The 27,222-nt window shown below is 40.4% G+C and overlaps 1 protein-coding gene and 1 pseudogene across 4 annotated transcripts in view; one reads left to right on the top strand and one right to left on the bottom strand.

Moving 5' to 3' along the window:
- Prkdc (protein kinase, DNA-activated, catalytic subunit) overlaps positions 1-27,222 on the top strand; it is a 217,548-nt gene that overhangs the window by 168,651 nt on the left and 21,675 nt on the right. For all 4 annotated transcript variants that reach the window (NM_001108327.2, XM_039088537.2, XM_008768933.4 and 1 more), the window contains 8 exons: positions 485-671; positions 9,576-9,750; positions 11,582-11,775; positions 13,115-13,319; positions 13,862-14,007; positions 21,584-21,795; positions 25,775-25,862; positions 25,947-26,090. In NM_001108327.2, the coding sequence (NP_001101797.2) occupies positions 485-671; positions 9,576-9,750; positions 11,582-11,775; positions 13,115-13,319; positions 13,862-14,007; positions 21,584-21,795; positions 25,775-25,862; positions 25,947-26,090 (1,351 nt within the window). The remainder of the gene's footprint in view (positions 1-484; positions 672-9,575; positions 9,751-11,581; positions 11,776-13,114; positions 13,320-13,861; positions 14,008-21,583; positions 21,796-25,774; positions 25,863-25,946; positions 26,091-27,222) is intronic.
- Positions 14,783-21,185, bottom strand: LOC103690762 (translation machinery-associated protein 16 pseudogene; annotated as a pseudogene).

The raw sequence follows: 27,222 nt of genomic DNA, 5'->3' as shown, positions 1-27,222 counted from the left end.
GCATACCAGCTCTCCTCAGACTTGAGCTGATTCTCCTGCCTACCTTTCCTCATTTGAGATTACAGATATGTACTACCATGTCCAGACTCATCAGTGATTTTTTATAACCTTTTCATTATTTTACATTTTTATCTCTTGAAATAGGACCTTATATTGGCGATGCAATTTCATAAATGGCTTTTTAACTCAGACAACGTGTACTACCCATTTAGAGAGAAACAGTAAAATTTAAATGCTTTATTTTAGGGAACTGGACACACTGATTAAAATCTAGAAAAGTCTGTTAAACTATACTAGTAATCTTCCAAGAGTGTATTTATTAGTTGGGGAGAAATCTAATCCCTTCCGTGTATATTTATACTGTAAGACAAGTGAAACTTTAATACCTGTCCAGTTCCATGGTGTGTTGCTACAGTGTCTTCTTGGACATCAGGTAGCTTCCATGACTCTGACATTGCAGTTTATTTCTTCTTGTTTTGTGTAGCTGCTTTTTTCTCAGTAAAATAGAGGAGAGACTGACTGTTTCTCCAGGAGATCACAGTATGAGTGTGGATGAGGATGAAGATTCCTTTGCCAGGGAAGGGTCCGAGCCAAAGGAAGATGCTCATCACATCCTTCAGAGCTGCAGATTCACCATGAAGATGAAGATGATAGAAAGCTCCTGGAAGCAGGTATACCCCCTTCTGTGGCTCCTCGGGAGCTCCCTGAACTAACTCTTCTCTTAACTTTTCTCTAAAACATGAGCTTTAAAATAACTGATTGATCGTATTCTCTTTATAGGGAAGTAATTTTGTAAGCTAGGATGTAGCTCAGTGGTAGAACTACCTAGCAAAGCCCTGGGTACCATATATCACAGTTGGAAACTAAATAAGTATGAAGAAAGCTATAAATTACCCACAAAGCCTCAAAATAAGTTTATTAGAAACCTATTTATTATTTAAAAAGTTTATTTTCTATTATTTAAAAGCAAATAAATGTGATGCCAGATTTATATCATTTAGAAAAATGAATCCCTGACAGTTACAGATTTTGTAGGGTTTTATAGATGGCATTTGATAATAAGATATTGTGCTTATGTTGCTTGAAAATTATATATCTATTAAAATATTAACTACATTTTAATATATTCAGCTTGTTATTTTAATACCGTTTGTTAACTACTATCATAAACCTTCTTTGTAACCCTCAGTCTACTAAAAATAGTTAACCATTCTATTTTATCAGTTTAAATGTTCATTTATATATTCTTTTCTTTGCGATATGTTAAGAGCAGCTTCAAGAAGAAAATAAATTTATCAGTCGCACTATTTACGAAGCCATCTGAAAGGCTGGCATTAGGCATATCTCAGTTACTTTCTTCCTCATTGGGTTCCCTCAGCTCTCCGCCCTGCATTGCTTTTTATGCTACTTGACACATAGTAGTCCTGGCAATGGCAGGCTAACCCTGAGAGTTGGAAATGGCTACTAATATGTCACCATACTCCTTCACAATAGCTCTTCTTTGACTAAAAGCAGTTTCCCTTTGACACCTTCAGGGGAAAGAAAGCCAACACCTTCCTTACAGAAGCCTTCATTGTTGTCTTCCAGGGCCTAGCTTGGCTCTGACTACAGAAAGAGAAGTATATCCAAACCTCTAAATAGCCAAAGGTCAGAGTCCCAGTCCTCAGGGATGGTCAATAAAGTCCTCCAGGGATGGATAATAAAGGCTTCCTACTGCTGCCCAGCTTGGAGAGGCTGGGGTAGAGTGCGACAAGACAAGAAGGAGGAGGAAATAGAATGAGTACACGATCTTGTAAGGAACACTAAGATAACTGGAATCCTCTGTGAGATACTTGCTTTTCGTTAGCATTTTTAGACAGTATTTTTGCAGGGAAATGCATGACTAGCAATACCAATAACATTAGGGATACAGAGAAAAATAATAATAATGCAAGCCTAAGGGTCCCAGGAAACCTTCATTACCTTATTTATAGAAGCAATGAATGCACAATTTGGGTTTTGATTCTTTTTATTGCCAAGCCCTTCACTATATACCAGAAGGTGCTTTGTGGAGCCACAGATGAACGGTTCTGACCTGGTGATAAGAACTGAAGAATAAGAACTGCTGGTAAGGCATTTTATTCTTGGGAACAGAGAAAATCTTTTGGAAATTATGTCTAATTGGAAACGAAAGGCAAGCGGTCACAACAGGATTTACTTGAGTTTAAGAATTTAGTATAGTGTAGGGGTGGTGAACTAGGTTAAAGGGGAGTTCCTGTGCCTCACTCATAAGGAAAAAGATGGTCTCTGTCCTATGAGGAGTACTAGGAAATAGGACAGAAGGAATAACATGTGAGACCTAGGAATAACCTTGAACCCTCGGTCTCCAGGTTAGGGTTTTGGTTCTACTAAGCTGTGAGAGCCCTGTAAGAGCCCCAGGACCAGGTGGTTGAATATCAGCTTCACAACAACATGTCATTGTAATGAGAAACTTTGGAGAAGGACAGAGTTAGCAGGTGCTGTGCTGTACTGACTGGGATGCTGGTAACTTAGAGAGCAGGGTGGAGAGAAGACAGAGTCCATGAAAAATCAGTCCTTCTGCAGGAAAGTGTTGTCTGCTGTCTTAATTAGGATTTCATTGCTATGAACAGACATCATGACCAAGGCAAGTCTTATGAAGGACAGCATTTAATTGGAGCTGGCTTACAGATTCAGAAGTTCAGTCCATTATCACCAAGGAGGGAAAATGACAGCTTCCAGGCAGACATGGTGCAGCCTCCTGAGAGTTCTTCATCTTATTCCAAAGGCAAACGGGAGAAGACTGTCTTGCAAGCATCTAGGAGGAGGGTCTCAAAGCCCACCCCGACAGTGACACACTTCCTCCAACAGGGCCACACTTTCCAACATTACCATTCCCTATGGGCCAAGCGTATTCAAACCACCACACCTGTGTATCACTGAAGGAATCTCTGGGCAGGTAGATGAGAAGCAGAAAAAGACATTTGTGAGGAACAAGGTCTAAAGAGAAAGAGCATCTTAGAGGCACGTAATGAGGCGTAGGGGAAATGATGGATTGAAAACAGGAAGAGGGATTGCTGAAATGAGGTACCTTATAGAGTTCACAGTGCAGCCTCACCATGGATGCATTTGCTTTACTAAACTGTAGAGGAAGAATGAGCATCTGCTAAGAGTGAACAGGGATACTCGAGAAGGAGCTAAGAAAAGCCAGAAGGCTATGAGAACAGCTATGGAGGATACTGGAAAGGACTTAGAATCATGGTGGAGACCATTGTCCACACAACCTACTGAGCTATTTTCAAACAATGTAATGTAATGGCACTGAACCCTAGTGCAGGAGAAGGGCAAGTAAGCACATGAGGTAGACAGAGCCTGGTTTCCCAGCCAATGGAACATACAGAAATGCTGACAAGCTGAGTGTGTTAGGAGAATGTGAAATGCTGATTTATTATTTAGACATGGACAGAAACAATAATAAGCAGAAATGTAGTGTGGGGGAAGCAGATGGTTAGAACAGGATGGCTTGAATTTAAGAATTTGGTGGTGAGGGCCTGCTGAATAAGCTGAGGATAACTGTCTCTCAAATTGTCAGGGAAAAGACAGCACTGTCCTCCTAGCTCTATTCTAACAAGGCAGGCAGATGAAGAGTGACACCCCAGCACTGACACAGGGATACTTACAGAAGGGGCATTTGAATTGCAGAACTTGCTCTGAACTGAGAGGCTGGAGCCTCTTGAGGACAGGTTTAGGGTAAAGCATGTCCCACACAGGTGTACATGAAAACTGGAGATTGCACTGAGGGGTTTGGATATCATGCATGCTGATTACATTGGAAATGTGTAACAATGAAAGGGAAGGAAAAGAGACTTCCAGCTAAATAAACAGATAAATAAAATACATGCTTTATTAGAATGGAAAAATAATACATGTAATTTGACAGGATGGTTTCAGATTGTATATCTCATAAGGTACACTATTCTCCGTATATGTAGAATGTTTCATATTGTAGCTCACAACTGTAATTCCAGTAATGGGGCCCTAGCCAAGAGGATCCTGAGTCCAAGACCAGCCTGGTCAATACAGAAGGATCTTTGCCTCAAAACAAACTGAGGATGTAGTTCTAAATCTGTACTTGCCTATCATGCATGAAGCCAGCCCCAGAATTCCATGAAATTTAGCATGGTGCAATTCCAACACTTTGATGGAGGCAGAACCAGAAGTTCAGTGTTAGCCTCAACTACCCAGTGACTTCCAAGCCAGTAAGGATTTCATAAGACCCTGTCTGGATGAGAGAGGTACAATGCTTTATAACTGAACAGGGTTTTAAAAACAAATTTTTATTAAAAAATATATTTATAAATAAAGTACAAACATATTTTTCCTCTTCCCTTTTCTCATTCCAGCCCCTCCCAGATTCTCTTCTCCCAAAACATTAGTTACCTTTAGTTCTTTGTCTAGGGGTGGTGGGCTTCATGCAAATACCCCCCTTTCACTTTAATACGTCGATTCACATTGTTGTCATTCCGGTCATGTTTATACAGTCATTTTTAAAAGTGACTGTTTCACGACAGGCTCTGTGACAGTCTAGCTCTACTCTGAATTATGTAGGATTTATAATATTTATGTATCCATGGGCTCAGGGCTTTCCACGTTCATTTGACATGTGAATTGAATCTAATTGTGATTTTCTTTGATGGTCTGTCTCCATTTCTATAAAGAGAAACTTCTTCAATGAGGCTTAGATATACATATTTGTGGGTGTAAAGGTAAGATATGAAGGTGGTAAGGACTTAAAATGGTCTAGAAAAGTGACAATTGATCCAAGATCCAAGACCTCATTGGCCATGGGAAGTTATCAAGGTTTCTAATACCAGGCATGGTTTCCCTCCTGTTGAGTGTGCCTCTTTAAGTCCAGTTAAACAGTTACTGGTTACCACCAACATGTGAATCTCATTTACTGCACTCTAAAGAGGCCTTCCATGCTGATCATTGTGGCTCATGGGTGTAGGAGCTGGTTAAGACTATTGTTTCCCTCCCATGCAGTCTGCATAGTACTTTAAGCTACCGTGTAAAAGCTAGACTACGGAAGAAGACGTTCAGGTCAGATCAGCACAAATTTTCTAATGTCCTAAATGTTCAGGGTCTTCAAAAGTAGAGGTTTACCTTTGACCTCTGAGAGGCATCCATCAGGAGTCTATATTGTGGTGGCCCTTACTCGGACAACCCTGATCGACCATATGGAAGGGGATTTAGCTTCTGACGCTGGCTATAGCTTCTGAGTTCCTAAGCAATACGATCTTACAGCAAGCTCTGTTTCTCTGACTCTTACATTCTTTCTGCCCCTTCTTCCACAACAGTTTCCTGAACCTTAAGTGCAAGAATTTTGTTATATTTGTACCCAATGGATTTGGCTTCATAACTGTGAATTGTGATTGGTTATAGTTTTCTGTAATGGTCTCCCCAAATTTTAAAATGGGTAAAAAAAAATTGGTAGACATTTCTCCAAACCAGGCAGGCTAGCATATGCAATCTCAGCACTGGTTAGATGAGCGGGGGAGGTGGCATGGGGGGGGGGGGTCTGGTTGGTTAATATTGTTCTTCCTTTGGAGTTGCAAACCCCTTCAGCTCCTACAGTCCTTCCCCTAGCACCTCTATTGGGGTCCCTATGATCAGTGCCATGGTTGGCTGCAAGCAACAGCATCAGCATCTGTCAGGCTGTGGCACAGCATCTCAGGAGACAGCTAGTCAGGCTCCTCTCAGCAAGCACTTCTTGGCATCAGCAATAATGTCTGGGTTTGGTGTCTGTAGATGGGATGGGAAAGAATTCCTTTCCTTCTGTCTCTGCTCTACTCTTTGTCCCTGTATTTCCTTTAGACAGGAGTTATTCTGGGTTAAAATTTTGGAGATGGATAGGTGGCCCCATCCCTCAACCGGGGGCTGTGTGTAACTTCTCAGTATGGTCTCTACAGGTTCTCTCTCCCTATCGTTGGCTATTTCAGCTAGTGTCATCCCCAGAAGCTTCTTGCTTTCCTGGCCTCTGGGACTTTCTGGTGGCTGTCCCCACTTTGTTACCCACCTCTGTTCAGTTTCCTGATCCTCTGTCCTCCGCACCCCACACCTGTCTCTTCCCATATGTGATCATACACCTTCTCTTCCCCTCCCTGTCCTGTCTTCCTCCCAACTTCCTCCTACCCTCTACTCTACCTCCCATGTTTATTTTGTTCCCCTTTCTAAGTAGGACTGAAGCATACATATTTTGGTCTTCCTTCTTCTTGACCCTCATGTACTCTGTGAACTAAATTGTGGGTATTCCAAGCTTTTTGCCTAATATAACTTATCAGTGACACATACCATGCTCTGTGTGTGTGTGTGTGTGTGTGTGTGTGTGTGTGTGTGTGTGTGTGTGAGAGAGAGAGAGAGAGAGAGAGAGATTGGGTTCCCTACTCAGGACGATATTTTCTAGGTCCATCCATATGCCTAGGAATTTTATGAAGTCATTGTTTTTAATAGCTGAGTAGTACTCCATTATGTAAATGTACCACATTTTCTGTATCCATCAATCTATTGAAGGGCATCTGGGTTCGTTCCAGCTTCTGGCTATTATAAATAAGGCTGCTATAAACATAGTGGAGCATGTGTCCATGTTATATGTTGGAGCATCTTTTGGGTATATGCCCAGGAGTGGTATAGCTGGGTGCTCAGATAGTACTATACCGGTTTTCTAAGGAACCACCAGACTGATTTCCAGAGTGGTTGTATCAGTCTGCAATCCCACCAACACTGGAGGAGTGTTCCTCTTTCTCCACATCCTCGCCAGCATCTGCCGTCACCGGAGTTTTTTATCTTAGCCATTCTGACTGGTGTGAGGTAGAATCTCAGGTTTATTTTGATTTGCAATTCCCTGATAAATGAGGATATTGAACATTTCTTTAGGTGCTTCTCAACCATTCAAGATTCCTCAGTTGAGAATTCTTTGTCTAGGACTGCACCCCATTTTTAAATAGGGTTATTTGGTTTTCTGCAGTCTAACTTGAGTTCTTTGTACATGTTGGCTATTTTCCATTTATAGTCTCTGCCTTTTCATTGGGGAATTGAGTCCATCGATGGTAAAAGGTATCAAGGACCAGTGATTGTTGCTTCCAGTTATTTTTGTTGTTAGAGGTGGAATTATGTTTGTGTGTCCCTCTTCTTTTGGGTTTGTTGAAAGAAGATTACTTTCTTGCTTTTTCTTGGGTGTAGTTTCCCTCCTTGTGTTGGAGTTTTCCATCTATTATCCTTTGTAGGGCTGAATTTGTGGAAAGACATTGTTTAAATTTGGTTTTTACCATGGAATATAGACTTTACCGTGGTGATTTAGACTTTCAATGGGTATAGTAGCCTGGGCTGGCATTTGTGTTCTCTTAGGGTCTGTATGACATCTGTCCAGGATCTTCTGGCTTTCATAGTCTCTGGTGGAAGTCTGATGTAATTCTGATAGGTCTGCCTTTATATGTTACTTGACCTTTTTCCCTTACTGCTTTTAGTATTCTTTCTCTGTTTTGTGTATTTGGTGTTTTGACTATTATGTGATGGAAGGAATTTCTTTTCTGGTCCAATTTGTTTGGAGTTCTGTAGGCTTCTTGTATGTTCATGGGCATCTCTTTCTTTAGGTTAGGGAAATTTGCTTTTATAATTTTGTTGAAGATATTTACTGGCCCTTTGAGTTGGGAATCTTCGTTCTCTTCTATACCTGTTATCCTTAGGTTTGGCCTTTTCTGGATCAACTATTTTTTTTCTTTTTTTCGGAGCTGGGGACCGAACCCAGGGCCTTGCGCATGCTAGGCAAGCGCTCTACCACTGAGCTAAATCCCCAACCCAGGTTTGGCCTTTTCATTGTGTCCTGGATTTCCTGTATGGTTTGAGTTAGGAGCTTTTTGTGTTTTACATTATCATTGATGTTTTTTGTCAATGTTTTCTACGGTATCTTCTGAGATTCTCTCTTTTATCTCTTGTATTATGTTGGTGATACTTACATCTATGACTCTTGATCTCTTTCCTAGGCTTTCTATCTCTAGGATTGTCTCCCTTTGTGATTTCTTTATTGTTTTATTTCCATTTTTAGATCCTGGGTGGTTGTGTTCAATTCCTTAACCTGTTTGGTTCTCTTTTCCTATAACTCTTTAAGGAATTTATGTGTTTCCTCTTTATGGGCCAAAGGGAGTTATTTATGTCCTTCTTAACATCCTCTATCATCATCATGAGATGTGATTTTAAATCCAAATCTTGCTTTTTCCACTGTGTTGGGGTGTCCAGGGCTTGCTGTGGTGAGGGAACTGGGTTCTGATGATGCCAAGTGGTCTTGGTTTCTGTTGCTTAGGTTCTTGCACTTGCCCCTTGCCATCTGGTTATCTCTGATGTTAGTTGGTCTTGTTGTCTCTGACTGGATCTTGTCCCTCCTGTGTGCCTCTGATCTTAGGTGTGTTAGCACTTCTGGGAGAGCAGCTCTCTCAGGTCAGGACTGGGTTGTAGGGAGCTGTGGCACAGGGTTCGCTCCACAGTGCAGGCAGAAACCAGAAGGATCCTGTCCCAGACTATTCCACAGTTTCTGTGTGTTCCTGCCATGTCCCACTTGGGCCAGGTATTGGAGCAGTAGTGATGGTCTCGCCTGTATCTTAGGTGTGTGTCAGCACTCCTGGGCGACCAGTTCTCTCTGGTGGGATTGTTTTGTGGAGAGCTGTGGCACAGGGTTAACTCTGAGATACAAATGGAAACCAGAAGGACTTCATTATTTTCTAATATCATTGTTTTGAAATAACCAGGCTAGGACTTAGACAGAAAATGCCCCTCCCTGTGGAGACTAAGTAACGACTACTGAGAAGCAAAGAGTTTCTCTTTGGGCTGGCAAAAATGCTTTGAATTTAAATGTTTGGTGTCAGTACTCTAAACACTTAGATATGCTCATAAGAAATGGTAAAACATTCTTTAAATGTATAATGTACACAGTTCATAAAGTGCTTGCTATAATATGCATAGGTTTAATTTCCTAGAAATTAGATTTCCATGCAAAGTGATGGGTTCTAAATCCCAGTTCTGAGGCATTAGAAACAAGCATATCTCTCAGGCTCACTTGCCAGCTAGACCTACACTGGAAAGTCCAGATCAGTAAGAGACCCTGTATCATAAGAGACAGTGAACAGCATCTAAAAAATGACACCTGAGGCTGACCTGAAACCTTTCAACCCATATGTACCCACTTACATGTAGAATATATTTTTTAAAAATGTACAGCTAAGGAAGTGAATTGACTGTTCAAGGGCATGTTGTACCATGTAACAAGGAAAACAGGCCAGCTGAAAACTTTTAAAGTAATTTTCTATAGTGGTCAGATGTGTGTGGTATTTTACCTTTCACACCTGATATACACATTCCCATGCCTTAAAGAAAGGAGATGCAATGAATTTTAAATGACTAATTTTCTTAAACCTAGGTTGTGTCTGTAATGGTGTCTTCACAGGAGCTACCAGAAGCACAAGAAGCCCCTCTGGCTACATAACAAGATGTCTCAGAACCATTTCTTTCTTATGCTTCTGTTTATGTAGAATAATTTCTCACTTTCCATGAAACTCCTGAAAGAAATGCATAAAGAATCAAAAATAAGAGAGTCTTGGCGAATGCAGTGGATACACAGTTTCTGCCAGCTGAACCACTGCCGGAGCCACACTCAGAGCCCTCAGGAACAAGTCCTCACCATGCTCAAGACCATCACACTGTTGGGTAATTAGGATGCTATTTCTGCATCAGTTTGAGAATGCTATTTTATATTGTCTTAAAAGCTATTTTTGTGCTACTTCCTCTGAGAGTGAAATCTGCCCCAGGTATGTTATAGATAGCAGTAAAGCATGCCACAGAGCAGATCGTGCAGATCAAGGGGATTCATATAGAGCACAGCATTTAGAGTTATGTTCACCTTTAAAATAACGTGAAAATTAAACCTTTTCTCTTTGATACTTAACTTGGCTTTTAGCCTCAAAGCATAAGAGAAGAAAAGTTTCCTTAGGCATGTGTTGGATCTGAGGTTCTTACCATACTGCCAGTCACCTCAGGTACATAGTGGGCCTGCTGCAGAGAGAACAATGCCTTAGGCCCTGTAGGCGTACACCACAAGGACTACTTTCTCCACATTACTCTAGGAACAGAAAACCTCCATGTACATACCTATAATTCCAGCACTGAGGACCAACTCAGGGTAATTGCCACAATTTCAAGACCTGCCAATGTTATATTGGGAGAATGTCTTACAAAACAAACAAACAAAAGAACCCAAAGCAGGGAGAAATGGGAAAGGTAAGAAATGGTCCTAGGGTTTCTTGAATCATTATACTGATATTAAGACTGTGAGTACAATTGCCTGGCATGTCTGAGGCTCTGGGTTTGCTCCCCAGTAAATAGTAATATTGAATACCCACAACAATAGCAGTCCTGGAGTTGGAGCACAGACACAGAGTTGTATAAGCTGAGCAGTCTGGTGGTAGTGGTCCTGACTGGGGAACCAGACTACCACAAACAGGGCCTGGCTGCTGCGCTTTCTAGTGGACACACCACTGGGTGGTGCAGCTCTGAGCTCCTTGCCCAGCACCATGTTGCCAGAAGCAGAACTACAGTCCTTGTTTAATAACAGCCATTTTCTGTTCTTTGCAACAGACAAGACTAAGAATTTGATAAAATGTGATGGATGATTCTAGAATAAAAAGTTTATTCCTGCTTTTAAACTTTAACACAGTGGGCATCAGGATTTATTTTTAGCTGTGGGATCCAGGAGCCACCTCACAAACCACATGAACAGCACTCTCAGTCAGACAGGAATAGTTTATTGAGCATTAACTCTGACACTGATCAATCAATCAGAGCTGCAGACCAGACTCTGAGCCATCCTTGACCCCAAGCCAGAATCCTACAGAGCTTTTAAGCCTGAAATACTCAAACATCTGTGCCAAGTCATTCCACCAGTCAGGATTTAGGGATAGGCACTTCCTTAGGCACATGACTTTGTGTTACACTTACCCTTTTCCTAATGGTTGGGGACAAATAAAGCTTCTTATATTGGTACAGGTGTCTCTTATGTTGTGGTCTATCCCAGAGGCGTGTAAAAGCAAAAGCAATGAAAGTTCACAGATAGGTACAGGAAGTACTGCTGGGCAGTTGGTTCTGGTCCAAGCTTATTGGGGTTAACGATACAAAGCAGTTCTAGGGGACCTCTATTGTGATTGGTTTCCAAGAGCATCAGAGCACATAATATGACAAAATCTGCAGTCAACCCAGACATGAGAAAGTTTCCTAGTAATAATATTAACAGCATATGAGAAAGTTTCGTTGTAATAGTAATAACAGCATAAAATGGCTGGCTAGTCAGGCAGCAGTTGCCCAGGCCTTAACATTAACAAAGTACATTTTCTATTAATCAGGGAGTTTAAGGCAATCTCTAATCAGAAAGTGAAGCCAGGTTCTTGTACTTCTAAGATTTATGTCAGTTAATCTCTTATTAGAAAAGAAGTTACTGACTATGAATTTCTCATTTTTTTAAAAAATCTTCTTTTTAATGCAACAGATGAAAGTGATATTTCAAACTACTTAAATAAAAACATTCAGGCCTTTTGTGACCAGAACATCCTCTTGGGCACAAGTTGCAGGATCATGGCTGATGCTCTCAGCAGGGAGCCAGCCTGCCTGTCTGGCCTGGAGAAAAGTAAGACGGAATCCATCTTTGCACTTTCCGGATCTAATACGGAGAACACAGAGAGGGTAAGTTCTTGTATTGTGTATCGTTTATTGGTGCCCCGAGCACAAAGTAAAGCCTCAATGAGAGAGTATTCTTCTGTCAGTTTAAACTATGCTTAAAGGCAGGTATAATGGCTCACAGTTGTAAACCTAGTGTTTGGGAGTGAGAACTGGTCTCAAAAACACAATTAAAATGAAACCGTGAAATAAAATGAAATAATTGACAAGTATGATTTCAAGTTTCTTATATGGAAAATTGAATAATCTAGGTATTTCCGATTATTTGTTATTTGAATTAAACCTTTTTTTGGTTTGTTTTGGTTAGGGTTTGTTTTTTATTTGAGCCAGTGTCTTCTGTATTCCAAGCATGTCTTAAATTTGCTTTCTAACCAAAGATGGATTTGAACTTTCTATACCTCCCATGTGCTGGACTATAGGTGTGTGCCACCACAGCCAGTGTATATGGTACTGTGTCTGAAGTCGTGAGTTCATGTAAACTAAGCAGTCACTCTACTAACTGAGCTACATGCCACCTTCCTCAATAATATAGGGGTTTTGTCATGGTCTTGTTGTTTGTTTGTTTCCCCTGCTAAGTAGCTCTGGATGTCCTGGAACAGATTGCATAGACCAGGTCGACTTGAGCCTTAGAACAAACCTTCTACTTACATACAGATTCTACTTCTGGGATTACATACCCAACTTGGTAACACAAATCTGTAAAACAAGCTTTTATATATGAAGTTTTATCACTAATTTCCATTGATATGGTTTCTCCACTAGCTTGTGGGATAAACAACAAACTTTTCCCCCTTTTGTAGTTAGCCTCTTCACCTTCTGTCCTGCCTCGGAGCTGTCATGGGGTCCCATCTTTATCTTTGTCAGTGTCACCGACATCTTTGCAGGATATGAGCATATAGCACCAGCTTTTGTCATTTTTGTGAATCCCGTGGAGTTCACAGTGCCTTAGCCTGGTCCAGCTCTATATGGCTCACTGATTGACCAGCATGTTCTCCTTAGTTTGTCTGGTTGTAGTTATATTCCGGATTTTACTGGGGTTACTTACTGCCTTACACACACAGTTTCTTTCTCTCTCTCTCTCTCTCTCTCTCTCTCTCTCTCTCTCTCTCTCTTCACACACACACACACACACACACACACACATATACACACACACACTTACACACACCACAACATAGCTTCCAGTGTTTATTTTATTTAAGAAGGGGTCTCAATTAATTAGTATAGCATCAAATTTATAGTCCCAAAGAATCCCCTTGCTTCAGTTGAGACTGTACACACTATACTTAACTTCTCGGTGTTATTTCAAAGTTATTGATCTAGTCCTGCATATTCTCAATTCCAGGTAATCTCAGGTCTGTACCAGAGAGCATTCCATCACCTCTCCATGGCTGTGCAGTCAGCTGAAGAGGAGACCCAACTTTCCTGTTGGGGCCATGAGGCTGCAGCTGAGAGGGCCCATGCTTATATGACACTGGTAGGTTTCTGTGACCAACAACTCCGAAAGGTAGAAGAGAGTGCATCCACTGCCTCACAGAAGATAAGTACAGGTTAGTGTTCTGTATGTATGGTAGAATCTCCAGGCCTGTATTTAAATAAAATCTGCTGTATTTATCAGCAATTCTGGGATTTTAACTAACCTTGATAATGTTAGGCAAGAACTCCACCGGTGAGCTAAGCCACCATCTGGTAACTTAGAGAAGTGTATGTAGAAACTATGTATTTTATCCCTTAACTTCTACAGACTGTGTAACACAGGCTGGCATTGAACTTTTCATTTTGTTCTACCTCCCAGGTGCTAGCATGGCAAGGGTCCTCATTTGTAACTTACAGGCTCCTGTGGTCTACCTCTTGCTCTAGGAATAAAATCAGGACCATCATCCACTGTGTCCTGTCAGTACAGGATAAAAACTGCTTCCTGAAAGATTAAACAAACATCTGTATGACATTTCTTGACTGAAAGAAAGCATTGGAGAGGGAACAGTGACAGACTAAATAAAGAAGCCAAAAAAGGGAAGAAAATCATTTGTCACATTTATGCTTTTTGAGCTATTAACCATCGCTTCCTTCTTTGCTATCTTTGATTCTGTAGAACTGGAAGGATATCCAGCACTTGTGGTGGAGAAAATGTTGAGAGCGTTAAAGTTGAACTCTTCTGAAGCCAGGCTGAAATTTCCTAGATTACTTCAGATTATAGAACAATATCCAGAAGAGACCGTAAACATAATAATAAAAGAGGTTGGTATCCTTGAGAGTGGAAAAGAACTTTTCAGGACTTAAAGACACATTTTACTTATATATAGAGTCAGTGTGTGTGCTGTACCTTATGGCCTTTTTCCCCTACCTTTGTGTTTTTGCACATGCTGCATCATGCATGCAGAGTCTCACCTTCTGCCCTGTTTCCATCTGAGGACTATAGATGTGTGATGCCACTTTTACCTGTTTTCCTTTGTGGGTATAGTAGGAACACTATATCTGAAAAAGAACCAAATCAATGAAGGAAGAATATTTCTGGAACCAAGATAGGGACTTTATATGGAATTTTACCCTCCACACTGCTGAAGCTGCAATCTAGAACATCTCTTGGTATCTTCTGCTTAGTTTTTATTTAGCCTAGGGTAAGGGCTAAGTGGGAATCAAGAGGTTTGTGTGCACGTGCAACACCTGCAGCTTTCCTACCCTTGTTCCATAGAACACTTGGGCACACATGTGCTGGCTGTGCCTCTATCCTCTGGGACCTACCTATTTAGGGAAGGCCCCATCTATAAAAGAACAGGTCCATCTCAAAAGTTCCTCCTTGCTTTTACAGATTCATAACTAAAACATAGATCCAAGCTTTGTCTTGAAAATAAGAGTTCAGAAAGGACTAACTGCTAGTTTGCTGCTTCATGTATCAAGATCTTTGTTGTCATTGTATTTTTGTGGGTGCATGAGTGCCCAGGCTAAAGGTCAGTGCCCTGTATCTTCCTCACTTGCTCTCCACATTGTCTTTTGAGACAGATTCTCTCCCTGCACCTGGGACTTGCCAACTCAGCTAGACTGACTAGCCAGCAAGCCCCTCTGCCCTATTTCCTCCTGTCTCTGCCTCCCCAGCTCCCTGGGATTACAGGTTCATACTACTGAACCTCATTTTTCCATAGGAATTGGGAACAGAACTCAGAGCCATCCCCAGCAAAATCTTAAAACAATCTTCCTCTTTGAGCCCTGAGGGTCCTCCATGCTATCAGGCCTCTTTTTTTCTTTTTCTGCAGATAATTACTAAAATAAACTTATTTGTGTGTGTGCCCATGCGCACCTCCCATGGCGTGCATGCGGACGTTGGAAGAAACCTTGTAGCATCTGTTCTCTTTAACCCGTGGGTTCTCAGAACCAAACTCCGGCAGTCAGGCTTGGCTGCAAGCCACCTCGTGCTGAGCCATCTCACCAGCCCACACAGAAATGACTATTTCCACAGTCAGTGAGTAGGACATGAGGCGTCGCACGTATTTCAGTGAGGGCTGACAGGCACTGCAGTCATTTCTTCATCGTGTCACTTGCTGGTTCCAGTTTCCCATCTGTAGTGTCTCCAGTTTCCCCTGTTCTAATTCTCCTAAATCCCTTTCTATATTTAAAATATTTTTCTGTTTGCGCTTCTTAGGAACTGCATCAGTAGCACAAAGTTTCCTCATTTTGATGTTTGGCAATTTCGTTGATCAAAATCCCATTCCCAGAAAGTCTGCAGAGTATTTGAGTCTAAAATGTCTGGGATCAAAGCCATAGCCTTCCTAGTGCTGCTGCTCCCGCTCCATAGTCTGCTTGATGACAGCCTCCTGGCAGTGGTGCCGCGTCCCCTGCCTGTCCTTGATGCTGTTGTGTAACTCAGTCTGCTCCAGCTCACTGCTGAACCGATCCGAATACCTCTCAAGTAATGCACAGGCATCCTTCTTTGAATATCTCGGGGGGGTTTTGTATCCAGATGACTGTGAGACCACTGAAGTTTGTCATCCATAAGTTTTTGAGTTGCGAGGCCCTCTCTGTCTTCAGTCTTTCCTTCTTGTCTTGTTTGTGAGACACACTTGTAACACAGCTGCTTTTCTACTGTACAGATGGATGACTTTTTTTTTCCTGTCCTACTATTTTTTCTGTTACTCCTTTAGGCAGGGCAATGTCCGAGGCCCCGCGATGTTCAGATGTGACAATTTCACAGAGGGTAGGACAGCCGCTCCCAAGTTCACTTTGCTCCAAACGCACGTGGGTCCTACACTATCAGACCCCTCCCTCTTTCTCTTCAAATTTATTTCTTCCAAAATGGACTCTTTTTTTATTTTATTTTTCTTGGGTATTTTATATATTTACATTTCAAATGTTCCCCCTTCCCCCACCTCACATATCCCCTCTCCCATCCCCCTGCTTATATGAGGATTCTCCCACTCCCATCCACCCACTCCAACCTCAACACCATGGCATTAACCTACATTGAGGAAGTGAGCCTTCACAGGACCAAGGGCTTTTCCTCCTATTGATGTAGGACAATGCCATCATCTACTACATATGCGATTGGAGCCATGGGTCCCTCCATGTGTACTCATTGGTTGGCAGTTTAGTCCCTGGGAACTCTGGTGGGGTCTGGTTGGTTGATACTGTTATTATTCCTCTGGTGTTGCGGACCCCTTCAGGTCCTTTAGTCTTTTTTCTAACATCTCCATTGGGGTCCCCTTGTTCAGTCCAATTACTAGCTACAACCATCCTCATCTACAGAGCCTCTCAGGAGACACTGGAATATGGCTCCCATCAGCAAGCACTTCTTGGCATCAACAATAGTGACCGGGGTTTGGTGGCTGCGTCTGGGTTGGATCCCCAGGTGGGGCAGCCTTCAGTCCCTGCTCCACTCTTTGTCCCTGAATTTCCTGCCGTGGGTATACTGTTCTCCCTTAAAGAGGGAACAAAGCATCCACATTTTGGTCTTTCTCCTTCTTGAGCTTCAGATGATCTGTGAATTTTTTCTTAGGTATTCCAATCTTTTGAGCTAATATCTGCTTATCAGTGAATGCATACCATGTGTGTTCTTTTGTGACTGGGTTATCTCACTCAGAATGATATTTTCTATATTTGGTTGTGAGCCTAGCCTTTAACGGCTGAGCCATCTCTCCAGCCCAGAATGATATTTTCTCGTTCCATCCATTTGCCTAAGAATTTCATGTAGTCATTGTTTTTGATAGCTGAATAATATTCCATTGTGTAGATGTACCACATTTTCTGTATCCATTCCTCTGTTGAAGAGCATCTGGGTTCTTTCCAGCTTCTGGCTTTTATAAATAAGGCTGCTATGAACATAAAGGAGCATTTGTCCTTGTTATATATTGGAGGATCTTTTGGGTATATACCCAGGAGAGGTATAGCTGGGTCTTCAGGTAGTGCAATGTCCAATTTTCTGAGGAAGCACCAGACTGATTTCCAGAGTGGTTGTACCAGCTTGCAAACCCACCAACAATGGAGAAGTGTTCCTATTTCTCCACATCCTCGCCAGCATCTACTGTCACCTGAGTTTTTTATGGGACTGTTTAGATGGTTTATCTGATCCTGATTTAAGTTTGGTACCTGGTATATAGCTAGAAAACCATTCATTTCCTCCAGACTTCCCAGATTTGTTGAGTACAGGCTTTTTTTTTTTAATGGGATCTGATTATTTTTTTAATTTCCTCAGATTCTGTTTTGATGTTTCCCCTTTCATTTTTGTCTTTCTTAAGTCTCTCTGCCCCCTGGTTAGTCTGGCTAAGGGTTTATCTATCTTATTGATTTTTCTCAAAGAACCACCTCCTGGTTTTGTTGATCCTTTGTATAGTCCTTTTTGTTTCTACTTGATTGATTTCAGCTCTTAAGTTTGAGTATTTCCTGCTTTGTACTCCTCTTGGGTGTATTTGCTTCTTTTTGTTCTAGAGTTTTCAGATGTTATGTCAAGATATTAGTGTATGCTCTCGTCAATTTCTTTTTGGAGGCACTGAGAGCTATGAGTATTCGTCTTTGTACTGCTTTCATTGTGTCCCATAAGTTTGGGTATGCTGTGCCTTTTTTTTTTTCATTAAATTCTAAGAAGTCTTTAATTTCTTTCTTATTTCTTCATTGACTAAGTTGTCGTTGAATAGAACGTTATTTAGCTTCCATGTTTTTGTGGACTTTCTGTTGTTTTTGTTGTTACTGAATGTTAGTCCATGGTGATCTGATAGGATGCATGGGATTATTTCAATCTCTTTATATCTTTTGAGGCCTGTTTTGTGACCAATTACATGGTCAATTTTTGAGAAGGTTCCGTGAGGTGCTGAGAAGAAGGTATATTCTTCTGTTTTAGGATGAAATGTTCTATAGATGTCTGTTAAATCTATTTGATTCATAACTTCTGTTAGTTTCTCTGTGTTTCTGTTTCCATGATCTGTCCATTGATCAGAGTGGTGTTGAAATCTCCTACTATTACTGTGTGTGGTGCAATGTGTGCTTTGAGCTTTAGCAAAGTTTCTTTTATGAAGGTGGGTACCCTTGCATTTGGAGCATAGTTGTTCAGAATTGAGAGTTCATCTTGGTAGATTTTTCCTTTGATTATAAAGTGCCCTTATCTTTTTTGATAACTTTTGGTTGAAAGTCGATTTTATTTGATATTAGCATGACTCCCCCACCTTGTTTCTTGGTATCATTTGCTGGGAAAAAATTTTCCCAGCCCTTGACTCTTAGGGAGTGTCTATCTTTGTCACTGCGATGCCTTTCCTGTATGCAGCAAAATGCTGGGGGTCCTGTTTATGTATCCAGTCTGTTAATATATGTCTTTTTATTGAGGAATTGAGGCCATTGATGTTGCGAGATATTAAGGAATAGTGATTGTTGTTTCCTGTTATTTTTGTTGTTAGAGGTGGAATTATGTTTGTGTGGCCATCTCCTTTTGGGTTTGTTGAAAGAAGATTACCTTCTTGCTTTTTCTTGGGTGTAGTTTTCCTCCTTGTGTTGGAGTTTTCCATCTATTATTCTTTGGGGGGCTGGATTCGTGGAAGAAACTGTTTAAATTTGAGTTTGTCATGGAATATCTTGGTTTCTCCATCTATGGAGTTTTGCTGGATATAGTAGCCTGGGCTGGCATTTGTGTTCTCTTAGGGTCTGTATGACATCTGCCCAGGATCTTCTAGCTTCATAGTCTCTGTTGAGAAGTCTTACGTACTTCTGATGGGTCTGCCTTTATATGTTACTTGACCTTTTCCCTTACTGCTTTTAATACTCTTTCTCTGTTTTGTGTATTTGGTGTTTTGACTATTATGTGACAAGAAGAATTTCTTTTCTGGTCCAATCTATTTGGAGTTCTGTAGTCTTCTTATATGTTCATGGGCATCTCTTTCTTTAGGTTAGGGAAGTTTGCTTTTATAATTTTGTTGAAGATATTTACTGGTTATTTAAGTTGGGAATCTTCTTTCTCTTCTATACCTGTTATCCTTAGGTTTGTTCTTCTCATTGAGTCCTGGATTTCCTGGATGTTTTGGGTTAGGCGCTTTTTGCATTTTCTTTGACTATTTTGTCAAATTTTTCTATGGTATCTTCTGCCACTGAGATTCTCTCTCCAATCTGTTTTATTCTGTTGGTGATGCTTGTGTCTATGACTCCTGATCTCTTTCCTAGGTTTTCTATCTCCAGGATTGTCTCCCTTTGTGATTTCTTTATTGTTTCTATTTCCATTTTTACTTCCTGGGTGGTTTTATTCAATTCCTTCACCTATTTGTTTGTTTTCCCTTAATTCTATAAGGGATTTTTCTGTTTCCTCTTTATGACCTTCTACTTGTTTAGCTGTGTTCTCCTGTATTTCTTTAAGGGAGTTATTTATATCCTTTTTGAAGTTCCTTATCATCATCATGAGATGTAATTTTAAATCCAAATCTTGTTTTTCCCATGTGTTGGGAAATCCAGTATTTGCTGTGGTAGGAGAACTGGGTTCTGATGATGCCAAGTAGTCTCGTTTTCTGTTCCTTAGGTTCTTGCACTTGCCTTGCTATCTGGTTTTCTCTTATGTTAGTTGGTCTTGCTGTCTCTGACTGGAGCTTGTCCTTTCTGTGGGCCTCTGAGCTTGTGATTTTTGAAGTGAGCAAGGAGAAGGGGAGCAGAAGGATCCTGTCCTAGGCTGCCCTGTGACTCATGATCCCTGCCCAGTCCCAGCGGGTCTCTCTTTATAAAGTCAAAGGGGAGAAAGTGGGGTCCCACCTGTGGGCTGTTGGCTTAGGAGGGAGAGTGCTTCTGGTAGACCAACTCTCTGCAGTCAGGTTTTGTGTCTGAGCACAGCTCTGGGCGCAGATCGATACTGGAAGGTGCTATCGGGCTTAACTGTGCCTTTGTAGTCTGTGGATTCTGAATACAGTAGTCCCCCCCCACCCCCCTTTTTTTTCTTTTCAGTGTTTAAAGCAGAAGCAAGCTTTAGTAAGAATTGCAGAGAGGTGAAAATTTGAAGCTGCGTAAGAAATTAAGAAAATTAAAAAGATAAAATACTTCTAAGCATGGGAGGCATTTCCAAGCATAAAAGAAGCCCTTCAATTTTTTTTAACTACACTTCTTTGGATATTTTGAATATGCACACACTTGTACCACAGTGTACATGTGAAGGTCAGGAGACAGCTTTCAGAGGTCTGCCCTGTTCACACACCATGTGAGTGCTGGGGGTTGAATCCAGTTATGAGACATGGCAGTTAAGTGCCTTAACTGAGCCATCTCACTAGCCCAAATTATATAGCTTTTAATACTAGATTGAAAATTAACTTCAGAAAGTTTATTATGGCTGGTTGTGATGGCACACATTAAATGCATTAAATCCCAGCATTCAGGAAGCAGAATTTGAGAAGAGCCTGGTCTGCTTTGCAGTTTCTAGGCTTGCCAGGGATATGTATTGAGATCCTTTTGTTAAAAATCAAATTAAATTAAAAACTTTATCCAATGTTTATAAAGAATGTATAATGTAGTCAAACAGTTTTATAAATGGAAATCTGAAAAATCTTCTTAGACTTTCTAAATATATATAATTTATATATGTATATATTATTGTTCAAACTGTAATTGTATTTCTGGAAACTTATTCTACATGTGTATGGCATAACTACAGAGGTATATTTATAAGAATCTCTTTTTTAAGCATTTTTTAAAATAAAATATATGTAAACATCCTAAGTTCATGATAATGCACCAAGTGAATACTATGAAGTATAGCTGTTAGAGAATGTTGTTTGTCCAATGTCTTTATTACTTGTACATTCCTGTGGTAAGACATCATGTACAACGCAACTTATAATAGACAGTATTTGGGGAGGGTTTCCAGTGTTATGATTGGAACCCACGAGCATTGCAGTGGGGAGCACAACTGCAGGCAGGCGTGGTGTGATGTGGGAGCAGCAGCCGAGAGCTCCGTCCTGGAGCATAGGCATGATGTAGGCATGATGTAGGCATGATGTAGGCAGGGGCACCCTGTGAATAGTGGAGTCTTCTGAAATCCCAAAGACCATTCCAACATACCTCCTCCATCAAGGTCACACTTCTAATCCTTCACCTACAGTTCCCCTAACTGGGGATCAGCATTTAAATGAATGAGCGTATGGGGGTCATTCTCATTCAGACCACCACAGCAAGTCTGATCCACTCTTTGATCAAAAGATACTTGTGTACATGAACAGGAAATGTTAGGTTGAATCCAGTAGTCCCGTAGCAAAAAAGAGCTAAGAGAGAGTAGACTTATATTTGTCTTTTCATATGGAACATATTTTACCTTAATGCAAATATTGTTAAATTTCTGTTCATTTTCAAACTAAACTTTTCTGAATTTTAGATTTCATCCATTCCTTGCTGGCAGTTCATTGGCTGGATCGGCCACATGGTTGCCTTACTGGACAAAGAGGAAGCTATTGCGGTGCAGCATACCGTGGAAGAAATTGCTGATAACTATCCACAGGCCATTATCTACCCTTTTATAATAAGCAGTGAAAGCTACTCCTTTCAAAATACTTCTTCTGGCCATAATAATAAAGCATTTGTTGAGAGGTAATGTTTTGGTATTGGGCTCATCAGATAGAATTGGGTATAAAAATGTGGGGTGATCAAAAGGAAAAACATGTACCTATATTTGAGTTGTTCATGAAGCATAGGAATTCTTCAACATCTATTGAGGCTAGTTTTTCTCTGAATGATACTTGTTACTGAATTTCTCTCCTTTTGAAAATACTGTTTGTCTTAGGTGCTTGCCTTCATGCCCATAGCTAATATCTTTTAATAATAATCTTTTGAATAGTACAGACAGCATGAGATACTTTTGCAATCAGTTCTCGTCCTGGTTGGTTCGTTTTTGTAAATTTGGTACAAGCTATGGTCACCTGATAAGAGAGGTCATCAGTTGAGAAAATACTTCCCCCTAATTGGCATGTGGATCATTTTCCTGATTAAAGGCTGATAAAGGCAGACTCAGCTCACTGAGGATAGTGTCATCCCTAAGCAGTTGATCCTGGTTTGTATAAGAAAATAGGATGAGCAAACAGACCTTAAGGAGCTACCCAGTAAGTAGTAATTTCTCCATAGCCCCTGCTTCAGTTCCTGACTCCAGGGCCTCGACGTCTAATCTGGCTTTCCCGGTGATGGCTGTGACCTGACAGCTGTAAGCTAAGCTAAGCTCGGATCCCCAAGTCGCTTCTGGTCTTGGTGTTCATCACAGCAGCAGAAACGCCAACTAAATCTATTTAGGAACTACCCTTTAACATATGTTGAAAGGTTGGCATGGTGATGTATGTTTAGAGTCACAAATACTCTGGAAGCTGTGACAAGATAAACCTGAAGTTTGAGGGCAGCCTTAGCTATATATAAACAACATAAATAAATCGCAAATAAATAGATAAAAATATATGCAATGTGAATCCAGAGAAACTGGAGAGATGGCTTAGAGCTCGTATTTGCAATTGTGAGAACTGAGTTCAAATCCCCAGGACCCGTGGCTTATATGTACCTGTAACCTCATCATTGGGGGACGGAGACAGGCAGATCCTGAGAATTTGCTGACCAGGCAGCTTAGGTAAAACAGCAAGCCTCAGATGTATTAAGAGAGTTTGTCTCAAGGAAATAAGGCTGAAAGTGAGACAAACAGTATCCTCTTTTGACCTCTATCTGTGCAAACATAAGTACCCCCACTCAGATACTCATGTATATATCACATGGTATGTTTGTTTACATATATACAAACAAAGAGAGGTCCCCTTCTGAATTAGGGCCCAATAGATGACCTGAAGTGTCATCATTTTCACTTTAGTTATTTGTAAGTTCATACCAATGACATACTGACTTTGTAAGTATATTGCTTCCTGGGCACAGGCTCCATCAAGATGTGTTTTATTCATCAAGCATCAGTAAGACCAATTCCAAACAGCAAATACTACTGAATATCAAAGGCATTCATTGACCTCAAAGATAATAGTGATTTTAATACATGCTATCCAAACATCATACCTATGTTAGGTGTCAAACATAGTATCTAATATCCAAATTCCCCCCCCCCAAGAAATACAGAAACATCAGCATTAAATAAAGTAAATCAACAGAATATTCTACTCAGTAACTTTAGAATACATGCTCTTCTCAACAACCTATAAGACTTTTTCCAGAAGAGACCATATTTTGGTGCAATAAGTCTTAATAAATATTGAAAAATTAAAATAATTTATCTGGTGACAATAGAATTAAACTATAAATCAATGAGAAACTAGTTTTTAGTTTAGTAGTTTTTAGTTGTAGACAATATACAAACTCATGGAGACTAGTGAATGATGAGTAGGTTATTGAAGAAATCAGGAGAAAAGGTTTTATATTCCTGGAATTAAATAAAGTACAAACACACCAGAACTTGTGAGAAGCAAAAAGATTCTTAGAAAGATCTATAAGTCTCTACTTTATGAAATTATAGAGATTTCACATACCTTAATGATGTCCCTTAAGATCTTAGAAAAATAAAAATAAGCCAAACCCCCAAATCAGTAGATATTAGTAAATAATAAGTCAAAGCATAAATTAATAAAATAGAAACAAAAAGATACAAAAAAATCAATGAAACAAGATTAATATCTGAAATACTCTACTCAAAACAATAAATACCAAAAAGACTCACACAACCAGCCAATAACCGGGCTCATGGATGGGCCGTTGCTTACAATGCAGGTCTGTATAAGATGTGGACTCAGGAGTTCTTTTGAGTATATTCACAGGTGCAGTACATTTGGGTCATATGGAAGTTCAATTTCTTTCTGTTGTCCTGTCACCTATGTAGCCTACACACTCTATTTTTTATCCTCCTGGTGCATGTTTTTGACACCTTGTCAAAGGATTTGGTCACTACATGTAACCAAGTCGATTTGTATATGAGTCTTCTGTTCCATTCCATTATTCTACCTGTTTGTTTTTGTGTATCTTGTAGTTTTTGTTGCTATGGCTTGGTCGTAATACCTCCAGCATTGTTTTATTTTGCCAGGGCTACATAATGAAACCCTATCTCCAGACTGTAAAAACAAAACAAAAACACAGACCTACTATATGATCCAGCCATACTGATCCTGTGAATATGCTGTTTAAGAAGCCACACGACAGCAAAGACCTGCATGTCCTTATGTACTGTGGCACTGTGACAACAGTTACTTGATGGAATCAGCCCATCAACCATCATGAATGAATAAAGAATATGTGATATGTATGCTTTATAGGGTTTTATTCAACCATAAAGAAAATCTGATTGTATGGAAATGGATTAAATGAGGCATCATCGTATATTAAGACAATAAGCCAGGTTCAAACTAATAACCTCTTCTGTCATGTATATTCTATAAGACACAAAAGTAGAAGCAAAATTATCTTGGAAAAGGAAGGATACTCGTGGGAGGGAGAGGAAATGGAGGGTATAGGAAGCAAAGACATTCAAAGTCCATGGTATACTTAAGTAAAATGTCTTTATAAAGTCCAAAATTCTTATGAATATGGTCAGCAAGGTAATTAAAAATCATTATATCACACAGCTGTTTTGCCATGAGTGGAGTTGCCTCCTTGCCAGGGAAGATAAAAGGCAGATCATCTGTCACAATTCGTCCATATACCTCTTGCACCACCTTGCCCTACCAGCTACACCATCTCTGACCAGAGTCTAACACCATAAGACTGTTTTTAAAAGTGAACACATAAAAAGTATTTGTAATTAAATATCAAGAAAGTGACCTGCCATACTTGAAGATGTTCAAAGCAAAAGTAAATTATATTCATCAGTGTCCATATCTACTACCGATGTACTTTGACTTTGCCTAAGACCTTTACCTCTTTAAAGCAGTGGTTCTCAACCTTCTTAATGCTGCAACCCTTTGATATGGTTCCTCATATTGTAGTGACCCCAACCATAAAATTATTTTTATTGCTACTTCATAAATATAATTTGACAACTGTTATGAGTCATAATGTAAATATCTGATATACAGCATATATGATATGTGGACCCTGTGAAAGGGTTATGTGACCCCTCAAAGGGTTGCAACCCACAGGTTGAGACCTTCTACTTTAAAGTCCAGATGCTAATCTAATGTTGGATATAATTCTCAAGTCACTATTTCCCTGGACTGATAGCTTCTGTGTGTGTGTGTCTGTGGCTGTGTGTGTCTTCGTCTGTGTGTTTGGTGAGTGTGTGTGTGTGTGTGTGTGTGTGTAATTATATGTAAACATATACAGAAAGTAGTACATGTTGTAAGTCTATATTTTAAATATATAAAAATATGCCCAGGTCACTAGAAAATGTTAAGGTTCCTGAACCTGATGTTGGTAGTGGCAGTGGTGGTGGTGGTGTTTTGAGACAGGGTCTCTGTAAGTATCTCTGACTGTCCTGGAATTCACTGTATAGACTAGAATAGCCTTGAATTCACAAAGATCCACCTGCTTCTGTCTCTGGGAGTACTGGGATTAAAGATGTGTGTCACCATTCCTGGCCTAAATCTGGTACATTTTTTTATAGGATAAAAAGTAAACTTGATCAAGGAGGAGTGATTCAAGGTTTTATTAATGCCTTAGACCAGCTCTCCAATCCTGATATGCTCTTTAAGGTAAGAAAACAATAAAAATTAGTATGAATAGTATCATGTATACTCTAGCTTCTTTCTTGATTTTTTTTTTCTCTTTTGGCACAGGACTGGGTTAATGATACAAAAGATGAACTAGGAAAGAATCCTGTGAATAAGAAAAATATTGAAAAATTGTATGAAAGGATGTATGCTGCCTTGGGTGACTTTCGGGCTCCAGGCCTGGGGCCCTTTCGGAGGAAGTTCATACAGGTATGGATAGATTCAGCTTCTTGATTAATCATAGTAATAATTTGATAGCTACAGCAGCAGTGTTTACATTTTAATTACTTCCTGCTTGTTGTCTGTTGCTGATGAGCTTGATTTAGATCTGATGCTTTCTGTAAGATAACAGTAATCAAATGTTTCCATTCAATGCTGGTGTCTTCATTTGGGTTTTACAGCTATGAACAGACACCATGACCAAGGCAACTCTTATAAAAGACAACATGTAATTGGGGCTGGCTTACAGGTTCAGTCCATTATCATCAAGACTGGAGCATGGCAGCATCCAGGCAGTTCTGCATCTTTATCTAAAGGCAGACAGGAGAAGACTGGCTTCCAGGCAGCTAGGAAGAGGGTCTTAAAGCCCACAGTGACGCGCTTCCTCCAACAAGGTTACACCTACTCCAAGAATGCCACATTTCCAAAGAGTGCCTCTTCCTGAACCAAGCATATTCAAACCACCACATTATATTCCCTGGCCTCCATAGGCCTGTTCAAACATATGAGTCTATGGGGGCCATTCCTAGCCATAGCATAATGCAAACTTCATTTATTTAGTACAACTTCAAAATTTCCCATAGTCTATAGCAGTCTCAACAGTGTTAAAAGTCCAAAGTTAACAGTCTCTTTTGAGATTCATCCAATCACTTAACCGTAATCCCCAAAGCAAGATGGGAAAACAGCTGGGCAAACTCTGCAAACTTTGCATCTCCAAGTCTGATGTCAAAGCCAACTCCTTTCTCATATTTGTTGACTGCAACAAACTTCTTCCTCCTGGGCTGGCTCCACTCCCCCTTAGCAGCTTTCCTCAGTAGATAGCCCACAGCTCTGACATCTCTAACATCTTGGAGTCTCCAAGGCAACTTCAGCTTCACAGCTTCTTGTTCCAATGTCTGGGATCCACACATGATCTGGGCTCCTCAAAGGGGTTTGGGTCACATTTCCAGCTCTGCCCTCTGTAGTACTCCAGGGTCTGGTGGATCCACTCCACTGCTGCTGCCGTTCTTGGTTGTCATCCCTGGTATTGGCATATCCAGTACACTGCGGTCTTCTGCTGCAACTAAGCTTTACCAATACCCTTTCATAGGCTCTCTTTGTGGTGTTAAGCTTTATCTTTGCA

Source organism: Rattus norvegicus, chromosome 11, assembly GCF_036323735.1.
Source record: "Rattus norvegicus strain BN/NHsdMcwi chromosome 11, GRCr8, whole genome shotgun sequence".
In the NCBI taxonomy this organism is placed as follows: domain Eukaryota; kingdom Metazoa; phylum Chordata; class Mammalia; order Rodentia; family Muridae; genus Rattus; species Rattus norvegicus.
The sequence above is the reverse complement of the archived record's forward strand: the minus strand, read 5'-3'. Positions and strand labels throughout refer to the sequence as shown.